Below are 16,558 nucleotides of genomic sequence, written 5' to 3'. Positions count from 1 at the left end.
CGGAGGGTGCAGGTGGCATTCTGCTGGGTTTCCTCTTCCCTGCTCGAGTCCCAGCCCCCGAGGGCTGCTCGACCTGGGCTCCGGGCTGCTCTTGAGCACACAGACTCTTGTGGCGAGGAATCTGGCACAGCTTTGCCTTTCTGTCTCCCAGGTTTCCCGCTCAAGCTCCCATCTGAGAGCTATTTAGGCCACCAGGTTCCATCCAAGGTGAAAGCCTGGACCCAGAATCGCAGAACAAGCTCCTATTTTGAGACGTGGCACCTAATTAGTCACCTTGCTATTTATATGAGGCTGGAAAACGCTCTGCGTTTGTTTGCTAACCAGGGCCGGCTTGAACCCGAGTTGGTCTGAGAGTGGAAGTATCCTATGGGATTATCCACAGTCCCATGTCCCTCGGGACTTTTGCTACCTGGTGGGTGGGCTCTGTCTGAGCAGAGCTGCAGGCCTGTCTCAGGTGGGGAGTGTGGCCTGCCCCCCTCACCCGGCTTTCCCATTCAGAAAGTGAACGGCGTCCTGGAGAGCCCCACGGGCACAGGGAAGACCCTGTGCCTGCTCTGCAGCACACTGGCCTGGCGGGAACACCTCCGCGACGCCATCTCTGCCCGCAAGATTGCTGAGAGGACCCAGGGGGATCTCTTCCTCGGCCGCCCCTTGTCTTCCTGGGGGAATGCTGCTTCAGAGGGAGACGCCACAGGTCAGCCCCTGGCCTGGCCTCCCGCAGGAATGCAGGGACAGAAGGAAGGGGGGAAGGGATGGAGTGGGCTGGCGAGGCCCTCGAGTGCAATGAGCAGGCAGTGTTGTAGCTGCCACGTCACTTCTCGCCATCCTGGCTGCAAACCTAGGGTCAGCGCCTTACAGCTGTATGAGGACATTGCAGATGCCCCCTAACCCATTCCTGGCATGATCCCGGGCCTCCGGCGTTTAGCTGTCTGAAGCGCTGAGCTGGCTGAGTGCTCCTGGGTTAACAGCACGTGAGAACACTGTCTCATGGGGCCACGCCCTGTTCTGCTTCCTTGTGCCTTGGCAGCTTGCTACGCAGACATCCCAAAGATCATTTATGCCTCCAGGACCCACTCACAGCTCACACAGGTCATCGGCGAGCTTCGGAACACGTCCTACCGGTGGGTCAGGCAGCGTTCACCCTGCCTCAGAATTGGGGGGGAATGGCCTCCACGCGGTGGTCGGCAGTGTTGTGCCCCCACCCGAGCCTAGGGCATGCTGTGCTCCGGGCATGCTTGGGCGGTCGCCGATGCCCACTGCCTGTGAGAAAGCAGCTTCAACTGCGTGATGGCCTTGGTCCGCACCCTGAGCTCCTTGCAGGCGCTGCAGTGTTAGCTGTGGTGTGGTCATCGCTGCTGCACCTACGAGGGGGAGGCTCCGCCCAGGTCCAGCGGCAGAGCTGAGGAGTCGTTGCCCCACTTGCCTCCCTGTGAGCGAGCACGTGGGTGCTGTCGAGTCTCCTCCCCTCTGCAATCCCAACCTGGGCTTCTGGCTTCCTGCTCACCCCGGGCCCTTGGAGGAAGCCCCTCCCAAGCCTGGGATATTCTGGCCATGGCCCCTCCCTGTGGCTGCCTACGTGAGCCATGCTTCCTGGTGCTCCCCGTGTGTGCCTGCACAGCTCAGGCTGTTGGGCGGCACTGTGGGCTACTGCCCTCGTTCTTGAGCCCCAGGACTCTCTCTTCCCAGGCCCAAGGTGTGTGTGCTGGGCTCCCGGGAGCAGCTGTGCATCCACCCCGAGGTGAAGAGGCAGGAGAGTAACCACATGCAGGTGGGCTCCTGGGCCGCCCGCTGGTCCTCTGTGGTTGTGCTGGGTGGTGCTGCTGGCTCTCAGACCCCATTGTGCCCCAGGGTGGGGGATAGAGGGCGAAGAGCTGGCTGGGTGGAGCTGGCTGGAACAGGGCTCCCACCATCAGCAGTGGACTCATTGGCCAGCCCAGTGCTCTGCCCTTTCTTGGCCATCACGCAAGCTGGGACCACACGTCCTTTCCCTCCCAGATCCACCTGTGCCGCAAGAAGGTGGCGAGTCGCTCCTGTCATTTCTACAACAACATAGAAGGTAAGGGGCCGGGGCTGCTCCTGCTGATGGTCAGCACACAGCAGCTGGGAGGAGAGCACGTGCGCCCTGGGGCTGGGCTCGGGGCCTCACGGCCTGATGGCTCCTGCCCCTTGGGACTCAGCTTGGTGAGGCAGGTGCCGGCATTTTCTCCTAACAGGGACTTCTGCTGGATTGCATGCAGATGCTCCACATTGGGCCCGAGGCTGCCATCTCAGAATGGCATGCTGGCGAGGCTGGTCCCCCATGTCCCCACCACCCCGATAGGAGGGGCTCCCTGAGTGTAAACTGTTGGCAAACAATGTGGGTTTTGCTGAGCACCCACTTCCCTCCGGGAGTCTGGAGCTGGGTGGCCCCGGGAGAAAGCCCAGGCACTGGGTGTCTGGTGGGTTTCCCGGGTGCAGCATTCCACAGTCTGTGACAGCTCGTTCTGGGGGAGTTGGCGGGGAGGGTTCTGGAAACTTGTGCCTAGTCTCCCGGACTCCTCCACGCACGTCTCCCTTTGGGGATTTTGCAGTGTGTCCTTTCCCTGCGACGCGTCACGGCGTGTGCGTGGCGCTCTCTGAGTCCCAGCAACTCCTCCAGCCCGTGTGCTGCGAGGTGAATGGCTTCATGCAGAGATGAGTGACAGCAATGCGCCTAGGGCGGGTGGCAGCAGCCTGCCTCGGTGCGGCTTGATGTGTGTGCCTGCAGGTGCCCCGGCCCTCGGAAGGCCCGTCTCCGGTGGCTGATTTTGCTGGGCCACAGTGCAGGGGGTGGTGCTAGCACTCTCGCCTCCAATTTCTCTCTTTCTCCACCGAGGCTGCCCCTCCTGTCTGTCAGGGGCTTCTTCCAGAGGCGGAGGCAGGCGGCCTCCAGAGTAGCCTCCAGTTTCCTATCTGTGGCGGGCAGCGGGGGGGGGGGGGGGGGGGGGGCGGGGGAGGGGGGAGAGGGGGAGGGGGAGGGAGGGGAGTCAAGGTTCCGTCTGTTTCCTGCCTCAGAGTTGCAACTCAGACCCTGACCCAGAGTGACATGGGCTCAGAGCACTCTCCAGGCGTCAGTGGGCCACCGTCCGGGTTCGGAGTGCCCAGAGTGTGGGCCTCGCTGGAAGAGGGTCAGGACAACATTGCCCAGAGGCCTGCGCCGGAGGGCCCCCACTCCCCCAGGAGGTGTCCCTGTGCCCTGCATCTTGGAGAGATGGGTAGAGTGTGCCCGATGTGGGCATGGCTCAGGCCCTCCTCAGGCGTCTCCTGCAGAGCTTGGCTTGAAACGCGGACCCACGCTCCTGGAACTCACTCACCCGATTTTGTGTGCTGGTTTTGGGTCTGGTGGCACTGAGGACACTCGGAACAGCAGTGAAGGGGTGTGGCCCAGCCGGAGCACAGCCTGCCCTGCTGCCTGCGTCTGCTCGGGCCTGTGGGTATTGTTGCGTGGGAGGCATTCTTTCCCTTTGCTTTGTGCATCCTCTGCTCGCAGCCCTCCCACCCCAGTCCAGCCTTGCGTGGACCCTGGCATTGTACCCATGAGGGTCGATGGAGTTGCCCCTCATGGCTGCCTCCCTGTCCACATCATCCCTGGCAGAGGAGGTGGGGTGCAGGTGCCATGTGCCAGAGCCTGGAGCAGCACTGGGTGGGGACCATTCTAGCCACCATTTCCGGCTGCTGTGGGTCAGCTCACCCTCTCTGCTGGCCTCGCCTTCTCCTGCTGGGTCCCTCACCGGCACTGCCCCTCAGCTCCTTGGAGGGTCCTTGAGCAGGGCGGGGAGGAGGTCAGGAGGGGTGGCAGCTGAGCGGAGCTTTCTGCCCACGGCAGAGGCAGTGCTGGAGCTGGTGTGTGCTGGCCCATGGGCTGCGGCCCCATCCCACTGGCCCAGGTCCTGCGTGGCCAACAAGGGAGCTGGCCCGCTGGCTCTGGGCTTCATGTCTCCTCCCTGGTCCCCAGTCCACCTGCTCTGCCTGGCTCTGCTGCCTGTGCTGTTGGGTCTACTCACCATAAACGTGAGCATCCTTGCTGTTGCTCAGCCTCTCCTGCCCCTGCCCGTGGGATGTGAGGGTGTCTTCAGCAGCTGCTCAGCCCTTGGAAGAGAGAGAGAGTGGGGAGGGGTCAGGGGGGCCTGAGAGGAGGGGAGGCTTGTGTGGGAGGAAGAAGAGATGCAGAGCTGGAACCTGCGCAGCCTGCACTGGGGTGAGGAGCACATGTAGCGTCTGCTCCCCAGTCAGCCTGGGGTGCCCTCCTTGCTGCCCCCTCATCAGGTCGCTGAGCTGGTGGCTGGCCTGCCACGCAGCACTGCAGATTGCTGGTCAGTTGCTGTGGCGTGGATGGCTCTTCCTCCTCCCCTCCGCCTGCTATTCCTGGGGGCGCTTTGGGGTTGTGTCACCGATGAAGGCCCAGTGTGTTCTGGCCTCTGCACTTTAGGACTGGGCTGGTACCTGCCACCGTAGGGCCGGGAGCCAGGGGTTGGTTTCCACATACGGCTGTCCCAAGGCTCGGAGTGGCAGTCAGAGACCCCTGGTCCTGCCGGCCAAGGCCCTGGCCTCCCTGGGTTAGAGCAGCTCCCCGCAGATTCCTGCGCCCCTTCTTGAAGCCCTGTCCACCCGGGACCGTGCCGTCAGCAGGGAGTGGTGCCAGAGGAAGGGGCCCTGGGTCTGTTGGGCCTCGGGTGGGCTCTGCCTCAGACACACGCTCCCTGCACTGTGCCTGGCAGGCAGTGACCCAGCGCTCCGCTCCCGGCTGTGGCCGGCTTTCCTCTGGGGGCTACCGGGCCTGTTCTCACTGGTGGAGGGGAAGGGACTTGCTGCCAGACCGCAGCCTAATTCCAGGTCAGACACCTGCAGGGCTCGTCGGAGATACCTCTGTCCTCTGAGCCTCTGGGTGGCAATGACCGGCTGAGGCGCTCCACTCCCTGCCCGTGCTCCCTCCTATTGGTGCTTAGCCTCGGCTGATAGCCGCTTTCTGGGGTGCAGAGCGGGGCTCCCTCGGGGTCACTTCCGGTTCAGAACCCTCCCTGGGAGCCCTGAGGCCCGTCGGTCAAGGATTCTCTCCAGTGAGACTCCAGGTGGCTGGGCACCCCAGTCCTGCCCTGAGGGAGGGTCTCAGGGTGGCCACACCTTCGGCCCACTTCGTAGGAGCTGTTCCATCCTGGGCGTCTCCTGGGGTCTGGGACTTAGAGGACCAAAGGGTGTGTGCTTATTCCTGTCTGTGTCCCCAGAGAAGAGCCTGGAGCAGGACCTGGCCACCCCCATCCTGGACATCGAGGACCTGGTCAAGAATGGGAACAGGCACAAGTAAGTCCCTCCCTTGAGGTCGCATTTGCATAGCCTTCCAGGCTGGGACCTCCCGCCACGTGCGGACACACACATTTCTTTCCTTTTCTGTTTTCATCTTTTAATCCTGGAACTAACGGTTGTTCAGTATGAAAAACATGAAGGATTCTGAGGCATAGAGAGAAATGGAACTGCCCTCCTTCCCTGCACTCAGCCTGCTCACTAGTGACTGCTGGGGAGCGGACCCGCCCGCTGTGCTCCTGTGGTCTGGTTTTCGGGGACCAGTGGGCGTGGTGCTGACCCTCTTGCCTTGGGCTCAGCCCTCCACTGGACCCTTACCCGCCACCTCTGATGGTCGCTGGAACTTTTGAGCATCAGGGCTCCACGCTGTGATGAAACAAGACAGTTTGTTTCTGCTTCCCTCACCAATCTACCCAGAACAGGGTTGAGGTTTTCTTTTTTTTTTTTTTTTTTTTTTTTAATTTCTTTATTGATTAAGGTGTCACATATTTGTCCTCATCCCCCCATTCCCATCCCACACCCCTCCCCTTGGATGCCCCAACCCTCTGTTGAACTTAAGCATTGGTTAGGCTCATATGCATGCACACAAGACCTTTGGTTGATCTCTCCCCCCTCCCCCCACCCTCCCCTATCCTCCCTCTGAGGCCCGATAGTCCGATCGATGCCTCCTTGTTTCTGGTTCTGTTCTTGTTCATCAGTCTATGTTGTTCATCATTTCCCCTAGATGAGCGAAATCATGTGTCACTAGAGATATACTTATAAGAATTGAATGTGCGACGAGCAATAATAGTTATGCTGACAGGCAAATGAATCAGTCTGTAGTGAGTTTCTTTCTGGACCAACAGTTCTTTTGAGACCCAATATCAATGTCCACCAGTTCCCTATGAGTACATGTCGGCACTGACCCCTCAGCTCTGGATGGTGGACAAATGGTGGTAATGCAGGTCCGACTCCCTCTGGTTTGGTCTCGGCCAGACCCAGGGGCACTGATTCACCCGGATCCAGGGGCCCACGGCCTCACCCGGACCCGGGGCCAGGCTCACCCGGATCCAGGGGCCCGCGGCCTCACCCGGACCCGGGGCCAGGCCCACCCGGATCCAGGGGCCCGCGGCCCCCCCCGGACCCGGGGCCAGGCCCACCCGGATCCAGGGGCCCGCGGCCCCGCCCGGACCCGGGGCCAGGCCCACCCGGATCCAGGGGCCCGCGGCCTCGCCCGGACCCGGGGCCAGGCCCACCCGGATCCAGGGGCCCGCGGCCTCGCCCGGACCCGGGGCCAGGCCCACCCGGATCCAGGGGCCCGCGGCCTCGCCCGGACCCGGGGCCCAGGCTCACCCGGATCCAGGGGCCCGCGGCCTCGCCCGGACCCGGGGCCCAGGCTCACCCGGATCCAGGGGCCCGCGGCCTCGCCCGGACCCGGGGCCCAGGCTCACCCGGATCCAGGGGCCCGCGGCCTCGCCCGGACCCGGGGCCCAGGCTCACCCGGATCCAGGGGCCCGCGGCCTCGCCCGGACCCGGGGCCCAGGCTCACCCGGATCCAGGGGCCCGCGGCCTCGCCCGGACCCGGGGCCCAGGCTCACCCGGATCCAGGGGCCCGCGGCCTCGCCCGGACCCAGGGGCACGTGGCCTCACCCGGACCCGGGGCCCAGCCTCACCCTGACCCAGTTCCCAGCCTCACCCGGACCCAGGGGCACGCGGCTTCACCCGGATCCGGGACCCAGCGGAGTTTCGTCTTCTTGATCCCAATTCCTGTTGGTCAATTCCCTCTCAGCAATTCCTTCGGCCATTTTCTCAGAGTTCCAGGGCAGCCACCGCAGAACTCGTTGGGCGGCGGGCTCGGCAAAGCTCCGGTGTGCCCGGTGCGCGGCGGCGGGCTGGTCCGGGGTGGCTGCGTCGGCCCTTGGGTCTGCAGCGGTGGCCGGTCGCCGAGCGTGCGCACCTGGCCGCTTCCGGGGCGTTGAGATTCTTGAAGGACTCGGAGGTCAGCAAGCGCGTAGTCTCCCGCCCCATGTCTCCCAGGGGCTCGTCTGTCCGTGCTCGGCAGCGAGTGAAGCCTTCCCCTCAGCCGGAGACCGCTGGGGGAACTGCGCCGAGCACGTTCCAGGCCGCCATTGTGTCGCCTGAGCCGTAGTTTTTAAAGTGTGGTCTTTGGGTCACCGGCATCAGCTTCATCCCGCGTACCCCTCTCTTTTATTCTAGTTGTATAGCATCCGCTCAGTTAGCCCTCCGGTGGTTCTGGATGGTGTCCGCTCCGCTCTCCCGTTGTAGTCTCAAAACCGTTGTGGTAGGCAGCAATCAGGCTTCTGCCCTATGCCTCCATCTTGGTCCTTGTTTGTATAGTTAAGTCTTGATTGTTGTTGGTGTCACTGGGAGGAATTGTCCTCCAGGCCTATTGGCCGTGCGGACCCTCTGTGTCTATAAAGGAAGAGTTGCTGTGCGGGAGACACGCCTATGTGCTGGGTCTTGGTGCAGCAAGGCTTCGGCGCTCACTGCGTCTGCCTCTTGAATGTGTCCCTTATGGGAGTGGTCGAAATCTGATGTCATCTCACACCGACCACTAGATGCCCTCGTTTCTGGGTCTCCAATGGAGTGTAGGTCAGCTACTGCCTGTGGCCCCTCAGCAGGAATTACAGCATCCCTTATATTTGTGACCTGTTTCGGTGTCTTCCCCTTTTGGCTGCCTCCCTATCGCTCAGCTTCCCCAATCTCCCTAGGTGGTTGCTCTTGATACCCCCCTTTGTGGGCTGAGTGCAAAGTCTTGGTGTTGTTAAGCCTTGATTGCTGTTGGTACACTGGGAGGATGTGACCTCCAGTCCAATTGGCTGTGAGGATCAGCTGTGTCTATGCCGGGAGACAGCCCCATTCAACTAGACTTGCAAAATTGTAAAAGCCTCTGTGTTCAGCTTGGATGGGGCGGAGTTACAGGGCGGAGCCTACCGCCTTGGCTTCCCGTCAGCCCCGCCCTATGAGGTTCCTGTGTCTCAGTGTCCCTCTGTACTCCCAGCAAACACCTCTGAGAGAAAAGCGCCCTGGAGTTTCGCGCGCTGCCAAACAGTCTAGTTTCTCCCCCAATGAATCTGGATTCCCAGATTCTCTCCCGGAACTGGGTTTCCGTGTAGTCAGAATTGGGGCTCACCTCAGTCTGGCGCTTTTGTCTCCTTCCCTCCAGGGCGACTCAGCGGCACAGTCAACAGCCCATCCTCCGCGCACAATCCTGTGTGCGCCTCCGGTGCTCTGCTCTTCGCCGCCTCTCTGCATCTCTGCCTTACAGCCCAGCTTTCCCCAGTATGAGCATGGCTTCCCCGGGTCTTTCCCGGAACTGGGGTTCAGTGCAGTTGGAACTGGGGGTTCAGCACAGTCCGGAGCTTTTGTCTCCTTCCCGCTAGGGCAATCCAGCGGCACAGGCAACAGACCCTCCTCTGCGCACATTCCCGTGCGCGGCTCCGGCGCAGCTCCTCTGTGTCTCTGTCCCACAGCCCAGACTCCCCCAGCATGAGCCCGGCTTCCCAGGGTTTCGCCGGGCACTGGGGTTCAGTGCAGTCGGAGCTGGGGTTCAGCACAATCTGGCGCTTTTATCTCCTTCCCGCCAGAGAACGCCAGCCAGGCGGCCAGCCGCCCCTTCCTCTCCGGCTCCGGCTTCCCCGCACGCGCGCGGGCTCGTGTCTCCGCCTGTGTCTCCATACCTCAAGCTTTTACGGCTTCTCTGATTTTCCTTGTGGTTTTCTTTTTCCTTCTAATTGTGCGCATTTCAGTCAGCCAGCTTTCCTGTGGTTCTGGATGATGTCCGTTTTGACTTTTAGTTGTGTTTTTGATATTGTTGTGCCCGGCTGTAGGTTAGGTGTTTAACCTATGCCGCCATCTTGGTTTCGTGGGTTGAGGTTTTCTTGTTTTTGTAAGTTTTTAAATAGGTGATCCACTCCCAGAGTTGAACACATGTTCCGCTTCCCCCACCCCTGTGCCCATCAGAGGATGTAGCATCCAGCCCAGCCTCAGCCTGCAGCCCAGGGTGGCTGATGCATGTCCCGAACCCCCAGCCCTGTGAGGCTCACGTCCTTCCCCTGTGCCCCAGGCTGTGCCCGTACTACCTGTCCCGGAACCTGAAGCAGCAGGCTGACATCATCTTCATGCCCTACAACTACTTGCTGGATGCCAAGGTAAGGCCTCAGCCATGTAGAACGATTCCTGACCCGGGTGTCCCGGGCTTGTGAGGGGCCGTCTAGCCTCTGCTGGTTCGGCTTCTGGGATTAGAGACTCACTCAGACCAGCAGATGTGTGGGAGGACCTGGTGTCCCTCACTGGTCAGGGTTCACTGTGACCAGCTCCGAGCAGCTGGCTGGGTAGCAAGGAGACCGCAGGGCTGCAGCTGGACTGTCCCTGCCCTCGCCTGGCAGTCAGCTTTAGTCCCGGACTGGAGTGTCGTGGTGTTTGGCCTTTGGGGTGCTATGCCCTCCTGTTTTAATGCAGGGGCATCACGTCCAGCGGCTCATGCTCCATGTCATGGAGGCACCCCATGGATGTGCCCTGTGCTTCGGCATCGACTGGGTCTCAGGGACCATGCTGACAACGCCCTGTGCCAGGCACAGGTCTTGGTGCTGGGAGGCAACCAGCAGGAAAGCCAGCATGTGGGCTCTGACTTCCAGCAGAGTCTGCACAGGAGTTGGTAGTGCCGAGGGCCATGGGGTGAGCCTGGGGGCATGGCCTCAGGAACAATAGCCCCTGAACCACTGCTGGAGTGGGTGGCTGGAGAGGGTGCAGGAGGAGGAGCAGGAGCCCAGCGAGGCCGGACTCTGGCACGGAGAGCGGTGTTTGCCGAGGGTTGCATGTGATTCTCCCAAGTCTTGCTTTTAACCTGGAGACTGGGCCTGGGCCCCCAAAGGCAATGATATCTCAGCTGCCCTCCTGGAAACATACTGATCTCAGAGCAGGTGGAGCGCCCACTCCTGACGCCTGGACTCCCTGCAGACACGTGCACATCGCGTCCAGGACAGACCCACAGAGACTGGCCAAGGTATCTCCGTGGGAAAGGAAAGGGAAGAGTTGTTCGTTTGTTTCTCCCCCAAATGGTACTGGAGTAGCTGGATGTCTGTTTGGAAAAGAGTGGGTCTTCCCCAGGACTTCACTACTTCCAGTCGCAGGAAGCTGAGCCTCCTTGGAGGTCCTGGGTCACAGCAGTGGTCAAGAGCTTTCTCCACTCGGACTACCCGGGCAGCACCCATGAAGGAAAATACCGATAAATGGGACTTCACCACAATTTAAAGCCTTGAGTCTTTGAAAGAGGTACTCCTGGTACATTTGTCTTTCAAAGGGCGGTGCCCAAAATATGTGCAGCCCTTGTCACCAGAAGAAGAGGTAAATGAAGCAGAGATGAGAAATTTATCTGAAACAGTTCAGAGCAGTGATGGTAAAGATGCTCAACAGCATGAAAAAAATACAGTAACTGAAAAAAGAACAGTCTGAGATAAAGAATGACACAACACAAATAAAGAACACATTGGAAGGAATACACAGCAGATTAGGGGAAGCTGAGGATCGAATCAGTGAATTAGAAGACAGAGTTGAAAAAATCAATCAGAGAATTGAAAAGAAAAACAAAAAACAGGAGGACAGCTTACGGGAGCTGTGGGGCAGTATGAAACAACAATATTACAATAGCAGGTGTGCCAGAAGAGCCGGAAAGGTAGAAAAGGATAGAGAATGTGTTTAAAGAAATAATGGCAGAAAACTTCCCTAACCTGGTGAAGGACAAAATCACACAAGTTCAGGAGGCACAGAGAACCCCAAGCAAGAAGAACCCAAACAGACCCACGCCCAGACACATCGTAATTAAAATGCCAAAAATTAAAGACAGAATCTTAAAGGCAGCAAGAGAAAAGCAAACTGTTACCTACAAAGGAGCTCCCACAAGGCTGACACCTGATTTCTCATCAGAAACTCTACAGGCCAGAAGGGAATGGCATGCAGTACTCAAGGTAATGGGCAGCAAGGCTCTGAGACCAAGATTACTATATCCAGCAAGGCCATCATTCAAAATAGATGGTCAAATAAAGAGCTTCCAAGACCAAAAAAAAGACTAAAGGAGTTCATCACCACCAAGCCAGCATTACAAGAAATGCTAAAGGGACTGCGGTAATGAGAAGAAGAAATAGAGAAACCTAGCCATACAGAATTTAAATGGCAATAAATAAGTACCTATCCATAATCACCTTAAATGTAAATGGATTAAATGCTCAAATCAAAAGACCTAGGTAGATCACAATACCAGATATCAAGCTATATTACAAAGCCACTGTTCTCAAAACTGCCTGGTACTGGCACAAGAACAAGCATATAGACCAACTAGGGGCCTGGTGCATGAAATTTGTGCACTGGGGAGGGGTCCCTCAGCCCAGCCTGCCCCCTCTCACGTACTGGGAGCCCTCAGGGGATGTCCTATGGACCTAAGCCGAAGTCTGGCTTCCCTTTGCTTGAGGCTACCGGGCTGATCAGGGGAAGGCACCCGCCCCATTACCCCTCTGCTGCAGCCACTGTCAGTCACCGCAGCCGCCAAGGTATTTTCATCAACACAGACCCCAGTCCCTTCACCATGAAAAAATGACAAATTTCTTTAAGCATTTTCAAGATGTGTCTTTCATAGAATATGACATTTATTTTTCTTTTTATCCTCACCTGAAGGTATGTTTACATTGATTTTTTCCCCATCCCTCTAATCCCAAGCTCAGCTCCTTCCTAAGCCTAAAGCCTCCACCCCAGGATTTAGGCTTGGGAAGGGGTTCCCCCCAGCACCTTCCCAAGCCTAAAGCCTCCACCCCAGGTTTAGGCTTGGGAAGGGGTCGTCCCCCCCACCCCCTGCCCGGAACCTCCGATCGCAGGCTCGGCCCCTTCCCAAGCCTAAAGCCTCCACCCCAGGTTTAGGCTTGGGAAGGGGTTTCCCACCTGCACCTCCACTCGCAGGCTTGGCACTTTCCCAAGCCTAAAGCCTCTGCCCCATGTTTAGGCTTGGGAAGTGGTTCCCCCCACCGCCACCCCCACTCCACCCCTCCCATCGCAGGCTTGGCCCCTTCCCACGCCTAAAGCCTCCGCCCCAGGCTTTAGGCTTGGGAAGGGGACCCCCGCCCCTCCAATGGCAGGCTCCACCCCTTCCCAAGCCTAAAGCCTCTGCCTGATGGCCGGCTGGGAGTGACCTGGGTGCCGAGGAGGTCCCCCGGACCCAGGTATGTATGCAAATTAACCACCATCTTGGTTGGGTTAATTTGCATACTCTCCCAGATTGGCTGGTGGGCGTGTCTTGGGCATAGCGAAGGTGCGGTCAATTTGCATATTACTCTTTTATTAGGTAGGTTGGAACAGAACAGAGAACCCAGAAATTGACCCAAGCCATTATGCTCAGTTAATATTTGACAAAGGAGGCAAGAGCATATAATGGAGTCAAGACAGTCTTTTCAATAAATGGTGTTGGGAAAATTGGTCAGATACATTCAAACAAATGAAACTAGACAACCAACTTACACCATACACAAAAATAAACTCAAAATGCGAAACCGGCAACAAAACAAAAAGGGAGCCCATTGTATGGGAGAACATATTTGACAATAATCTATATAATAAAGAGGGACTATGCTAATTGGTCCTAACGACCAGTTAGCGGTGACCTAACTGGTCGTTAGGACCAGTGACGACCAGTGACCGGTCAACAGACAGGAGCTGCTGGGTGGGGACGGAGGAGGTGGCTTCCATCCCCAGCGCTAACCTCCCGCTGCCCCATGCCCACCGCTGCCGGGGCCCCTCTGCTGGGCAGACACGTCAGAATGGCTACCATCAACAAACGACAAGTGCTGGCGAGGATGCGGAGAAAAGGGAACCCTCGTGCACTGCTGGTGGGAATGCAGACTGGTGCAGCCACTGTGGAGCACAGTATGGAGTTTCCTCAAAAAATTAAATATGTCACTTTCATTTGACTCAGTGATCCCACTTCTAGGAATATATCCTAAGAAACCCGAAGCACCAATCAGAAAGAATGTATGCACCCCTATGTTCATAGCAGCACAATTTACCCAACATCTGGAAACAGCCCAAGTGCCCATCAGCAGATGAGTGGATAAAAAAGCTGTGGTACGTTTACACCATGGAATACTATGCAGCAGTAAAAAAGAAGGATCTCTTATCCTGTGAGACAGCATGGAGGGACCTGGAGAGTATCATGCTAAGTGAAATAAGTCAGTCAGAGAAAGACAAGTATCACATCATCTCCCTCATAGGTGGAATCTAATTACAAAATAAACTGATGAACAGAATGGACCCAGAGACATGGAAGCATGGAACAGAGTGCGGAATCTCAGAGGGAAGGTGGGGAGGGTGGGTGGGTGGGAGGCAATCAATCAAAGACCTTGTGTGCAAATATGCATGGCCCATGGGCACAGACAATAGGGTGGTGAAGGCCAGGGGCTGGGGTGGGCTGGAGACAGTCAACAATAAAGAATTATTGAAAAAAAAAGAAAATGTTCAGGAGTTGCACACGAAGACCATAGGCAGGTGGCCCTGCATTCCCACCAAAAGGGCTGAAATTCAAAAGACCTAAAATTGGTGTCGGCAAGTTTAACATTCACCAAAGCCAGAGACAGCCCTGTCCTTAAACAGCTGGTGTGCCAGGAACAGCCGTGAGCAATCAGAAGGGGTGACCTGCGCTCCACGCAGCCACATGCATGGGCTCGGGAGAGCACGCCCACACAGTCCTGGTCCCTGCTCATAGGAAGGGGGTCGTACGGCGGGGATGTCACCTCTTGATGGCACACTTAAAATGGGCACTTTATTTTATGAGAATTAAGATTAAGTGAAAAGAAGTACGGATGCCAGACCCCTCTGCAGGTGACTTCCCTCCCACGCTGGGGTGGCAGGTGCTGCTGAGCGTGCTGTGGCAAGGGGTCATGGCCTGCTCCCTTGTGCTCCGTGTCACTAGGACACACACCTGATGTCCAGCCCAGTGGTGGTGGGCAGTGCCCGGCCCCTACAACTAGCCGCCACCCAGCAGCAGGTATGAGGGCCTGCCCAGTGTCCAGGTGGTACGGACTCAGGCTCACCAGGGCTGTGCTCCCTGAGCCTCCCCTCCTGGCCTCCAGGGGCCCTGAGGGGAGCGGCTGCCCCACTCAGCTGCAGCCCTGCATCCTCTCCCCCGCCTGTAGAGTCGCCGGGCACATGGCATCGACCTGAAGGGGACGGTGGTGATCTTCGATGAAGCTCACAATGTGGTGAGTGCTGGTGGCCTTCCCCACGCCCTCCCTCCCTCCCTCCCTCCCTTCCTCCCTCCCGCCTCCCCCCCCCCCCCCCCCCCCCCCGCAGAGAGCAGTACAGACCTTTGTGTCGCAGACCTGTCACCTGCGCCCCCAGTCAGTCATGTGGCCTCTGCCAGAGCCTGTGTTCCCAGGAGCAGTGGCCTTGACCAGGCCCTGGAGGGAGGCGCCCTGCAGCCATGCTCTGGAGCGGGGGCGGCTCCACTACGGCTTGGTGTCCAGTGTGGGTGGCGGCCCTCAGCCCCACTCAGCTCCAGGCACTTGCTGCCCATGGACCAGATCTGACTTAGAGCAGCCAGAAATGTAGATTTTAATGGGAAATTTCCCATTTACGAAGTGTTGGCTGCTCAAGTAAAGTGGTTTCAAACACTGGGCTGGGCTGGGCTGCTGTGTGGGCTGGGCTGGCTGCTGTGTGGGCTGGGCTGCTGTCGTGAGATGTTTGTGGCCCGGCTTCAGAGTCTGCGGGTAGGGCTGGGCTCCCCACTCTCCTTAGCTCTGCACCCCCAGGCCCTGCCTCCTGGAGCTCTCCAGGCCCAGCGCCTGCTCACTGTCACATTGCATGCTTGGCCTCTCAGGAGAAGATGTGTGAGGAGTCTGCGTCCTTTGATCTGACGCCCCACGATGTGGCCTCTGGATTGGAGGTCATCGACCAGATTCTGGAGGAGCAGAGCCGGGCAGCGCAGCAGGGGGAGCTCCGCCTGGAGTTCAGCGCAGACGCCAACTCAGGTGAGCCTGTGGGCAGGACGTGAGGCGGGCGCGGTCTGCTCCCAGAGGCCGTCTAACGAGGGCCCTTGCACGTCGGCATCTGGGGACACGTCCAGAGACTTCCCAGGGCCTCACAAGCAGGGGGCTTCCGCCCAACCCTTCTGGCATTTTCTAAAGACCTTTTCATCCTTCCCCAGCCCGTGTGCTTTCCCTCTGCTGTGTAAAGGTGAAAACAAATGTATTAACCGTGCGACATTGTGGTTTTTTTGTTAATCCTCACCCAAGGATATTTTTCTGTTGATTTTTAGAGAGAGTAGAAGGGAAGGGGAGAGGGAGTGAGAGAAACATCAATCTGAGAGACACACATGGGTTGGTTGCCTCCTGCACGCGCCCCAACCAGGGCTGGGGATTGGGCCTGCATCCAAGGTACGAACCCGGGATCTTAGGTCTGCAGGCCGACGCTCTGTCCACTGAGCCAAACCAGCTAGGGCCATGGAGACGTTTTTAATGACCTGCGAGCATGGTCCACGCGTCACTCCTCCTAGGTTTGTTCCCAGTGGTTTCCCCGGGCAGCAGTAACCTTGGTTGATGGAGAAACCTTTGATGGATGTGGTAGTGTGTCCACAAGTTCACTGTGGCCTTTGCGAGTGGCTAACGAGGCCTCCAGGTTTGTTAGGCCAGCCTGCTTTGTGGTGGTGTTCCCAGCAGCTGCCGCAGGCTTTTCAGCATTCATGCTTCATGCTGTGAACACGATCAGATGTTCTGTGTCCTCACATGGGCGTGGGCACAGGTGGTGTGGACAGCCTCCGTGTCCTCATCCCTCTGTGATCACAGACGTGGGCGGGCTGTGCAGGGAGCAGGCCAGGCGCCCACTCCTCTCACTCACGCTGACTTCCGTCCTGGTGCGTCCCTGGCCTCCCGACCCACACCCACCTGCCTTGGGAGATGGAGTTTGGGAGTGGCATTTGTTTGTTTAGTGCTGGAGTTCTCTCTCAATCTTTGTGGCTTCAGGACCCTTTACGTTAAATCTGGCTAAAGGTGGTTTATGTGAGTTACGTCTCTGGATACTGTGTGAGCAATGAAAATGGAAACTTTTTTTATTATTTTTATTTAATTTTTAAATCTTGGTAAGAGACTCAGACTGAGGCCTGAGGTTCAGACTGTGTGTTTTTTTTTTTTCCCAGAGAGGAAGAGAGAGGGAGAGAGAGATATAGAAACATCAGTGAAGAGAGAGAATCATTGATTATCCGCCTCCT

General features: G+C 58.1%; 1 protein-coding gene across 11 annotated transcripts in view; it reads left to right on the top strand.

Moving 5' to 3' along the window:
- The window catches only part of RTEL1 (regulator of telomere elongation helicase 1), a 39,894-nt gene that overhangs the window by 1,573 nt on the left and 21,763 nt on the right, over positions 1–16,558 (top strand). For 5 of the 11 annotated variants that reach the window (XM_079784254.1, XM_079784253.1, XM_079784256.1 and 2 more), the window contains exons 3-10: positions 499–694; positions 1,028–1,121; positions 1,687–1,768; positions 1,996–2,056; positions 5,241–5,316; positions 9,383–9,467; positions 14,490–14,555; positions 15,173–15,323. In XM_079784254.1, coding sequence (XP_079640380.1) covers positions 499–694; positions 1,028–1,121; positions 1,687–1,768; positions 1,996–2,056; positions 5,241–5,316; positions 9,383–9,467; positions 14,490–14,555; positions 15,173–15,323 — 811 coding nt within the window. Of the gene's footprint in view, positions 1–30; positions 695–1,027; positions 1,122–1,686; positions 1,769–1,995; positions 2,057–3,005; positions 3,449–3,844; positions 5,317–9,382; positions 9,468–14,489; positions 14,556–15,172; positions 15,324–16,558 lie in introns of those variants that run through there. The other 6 variants (XM_079784251.1, XM_079784247.1, XM_079784252.1 and 3 more) reach the window with 5 other exon arrangements.

This window comes from Cnephaeus nilssonii (assembly GCF_951640355.1).
Source record: "Cnephaeus nilssonii genome assembly, chromosome: 11".
Taxonomy (NCBI): Eukaryota; Metazoa; Chordata; class Mammalia; order Chiroptera; family Vespertilionidae; genus Cnephaeus; species Cnephaeus nilssonii.
Note: the sequence above shows the minus strand (reverse complement) of the source record. Positions and strands in the feature narration are given on the sequence as shown.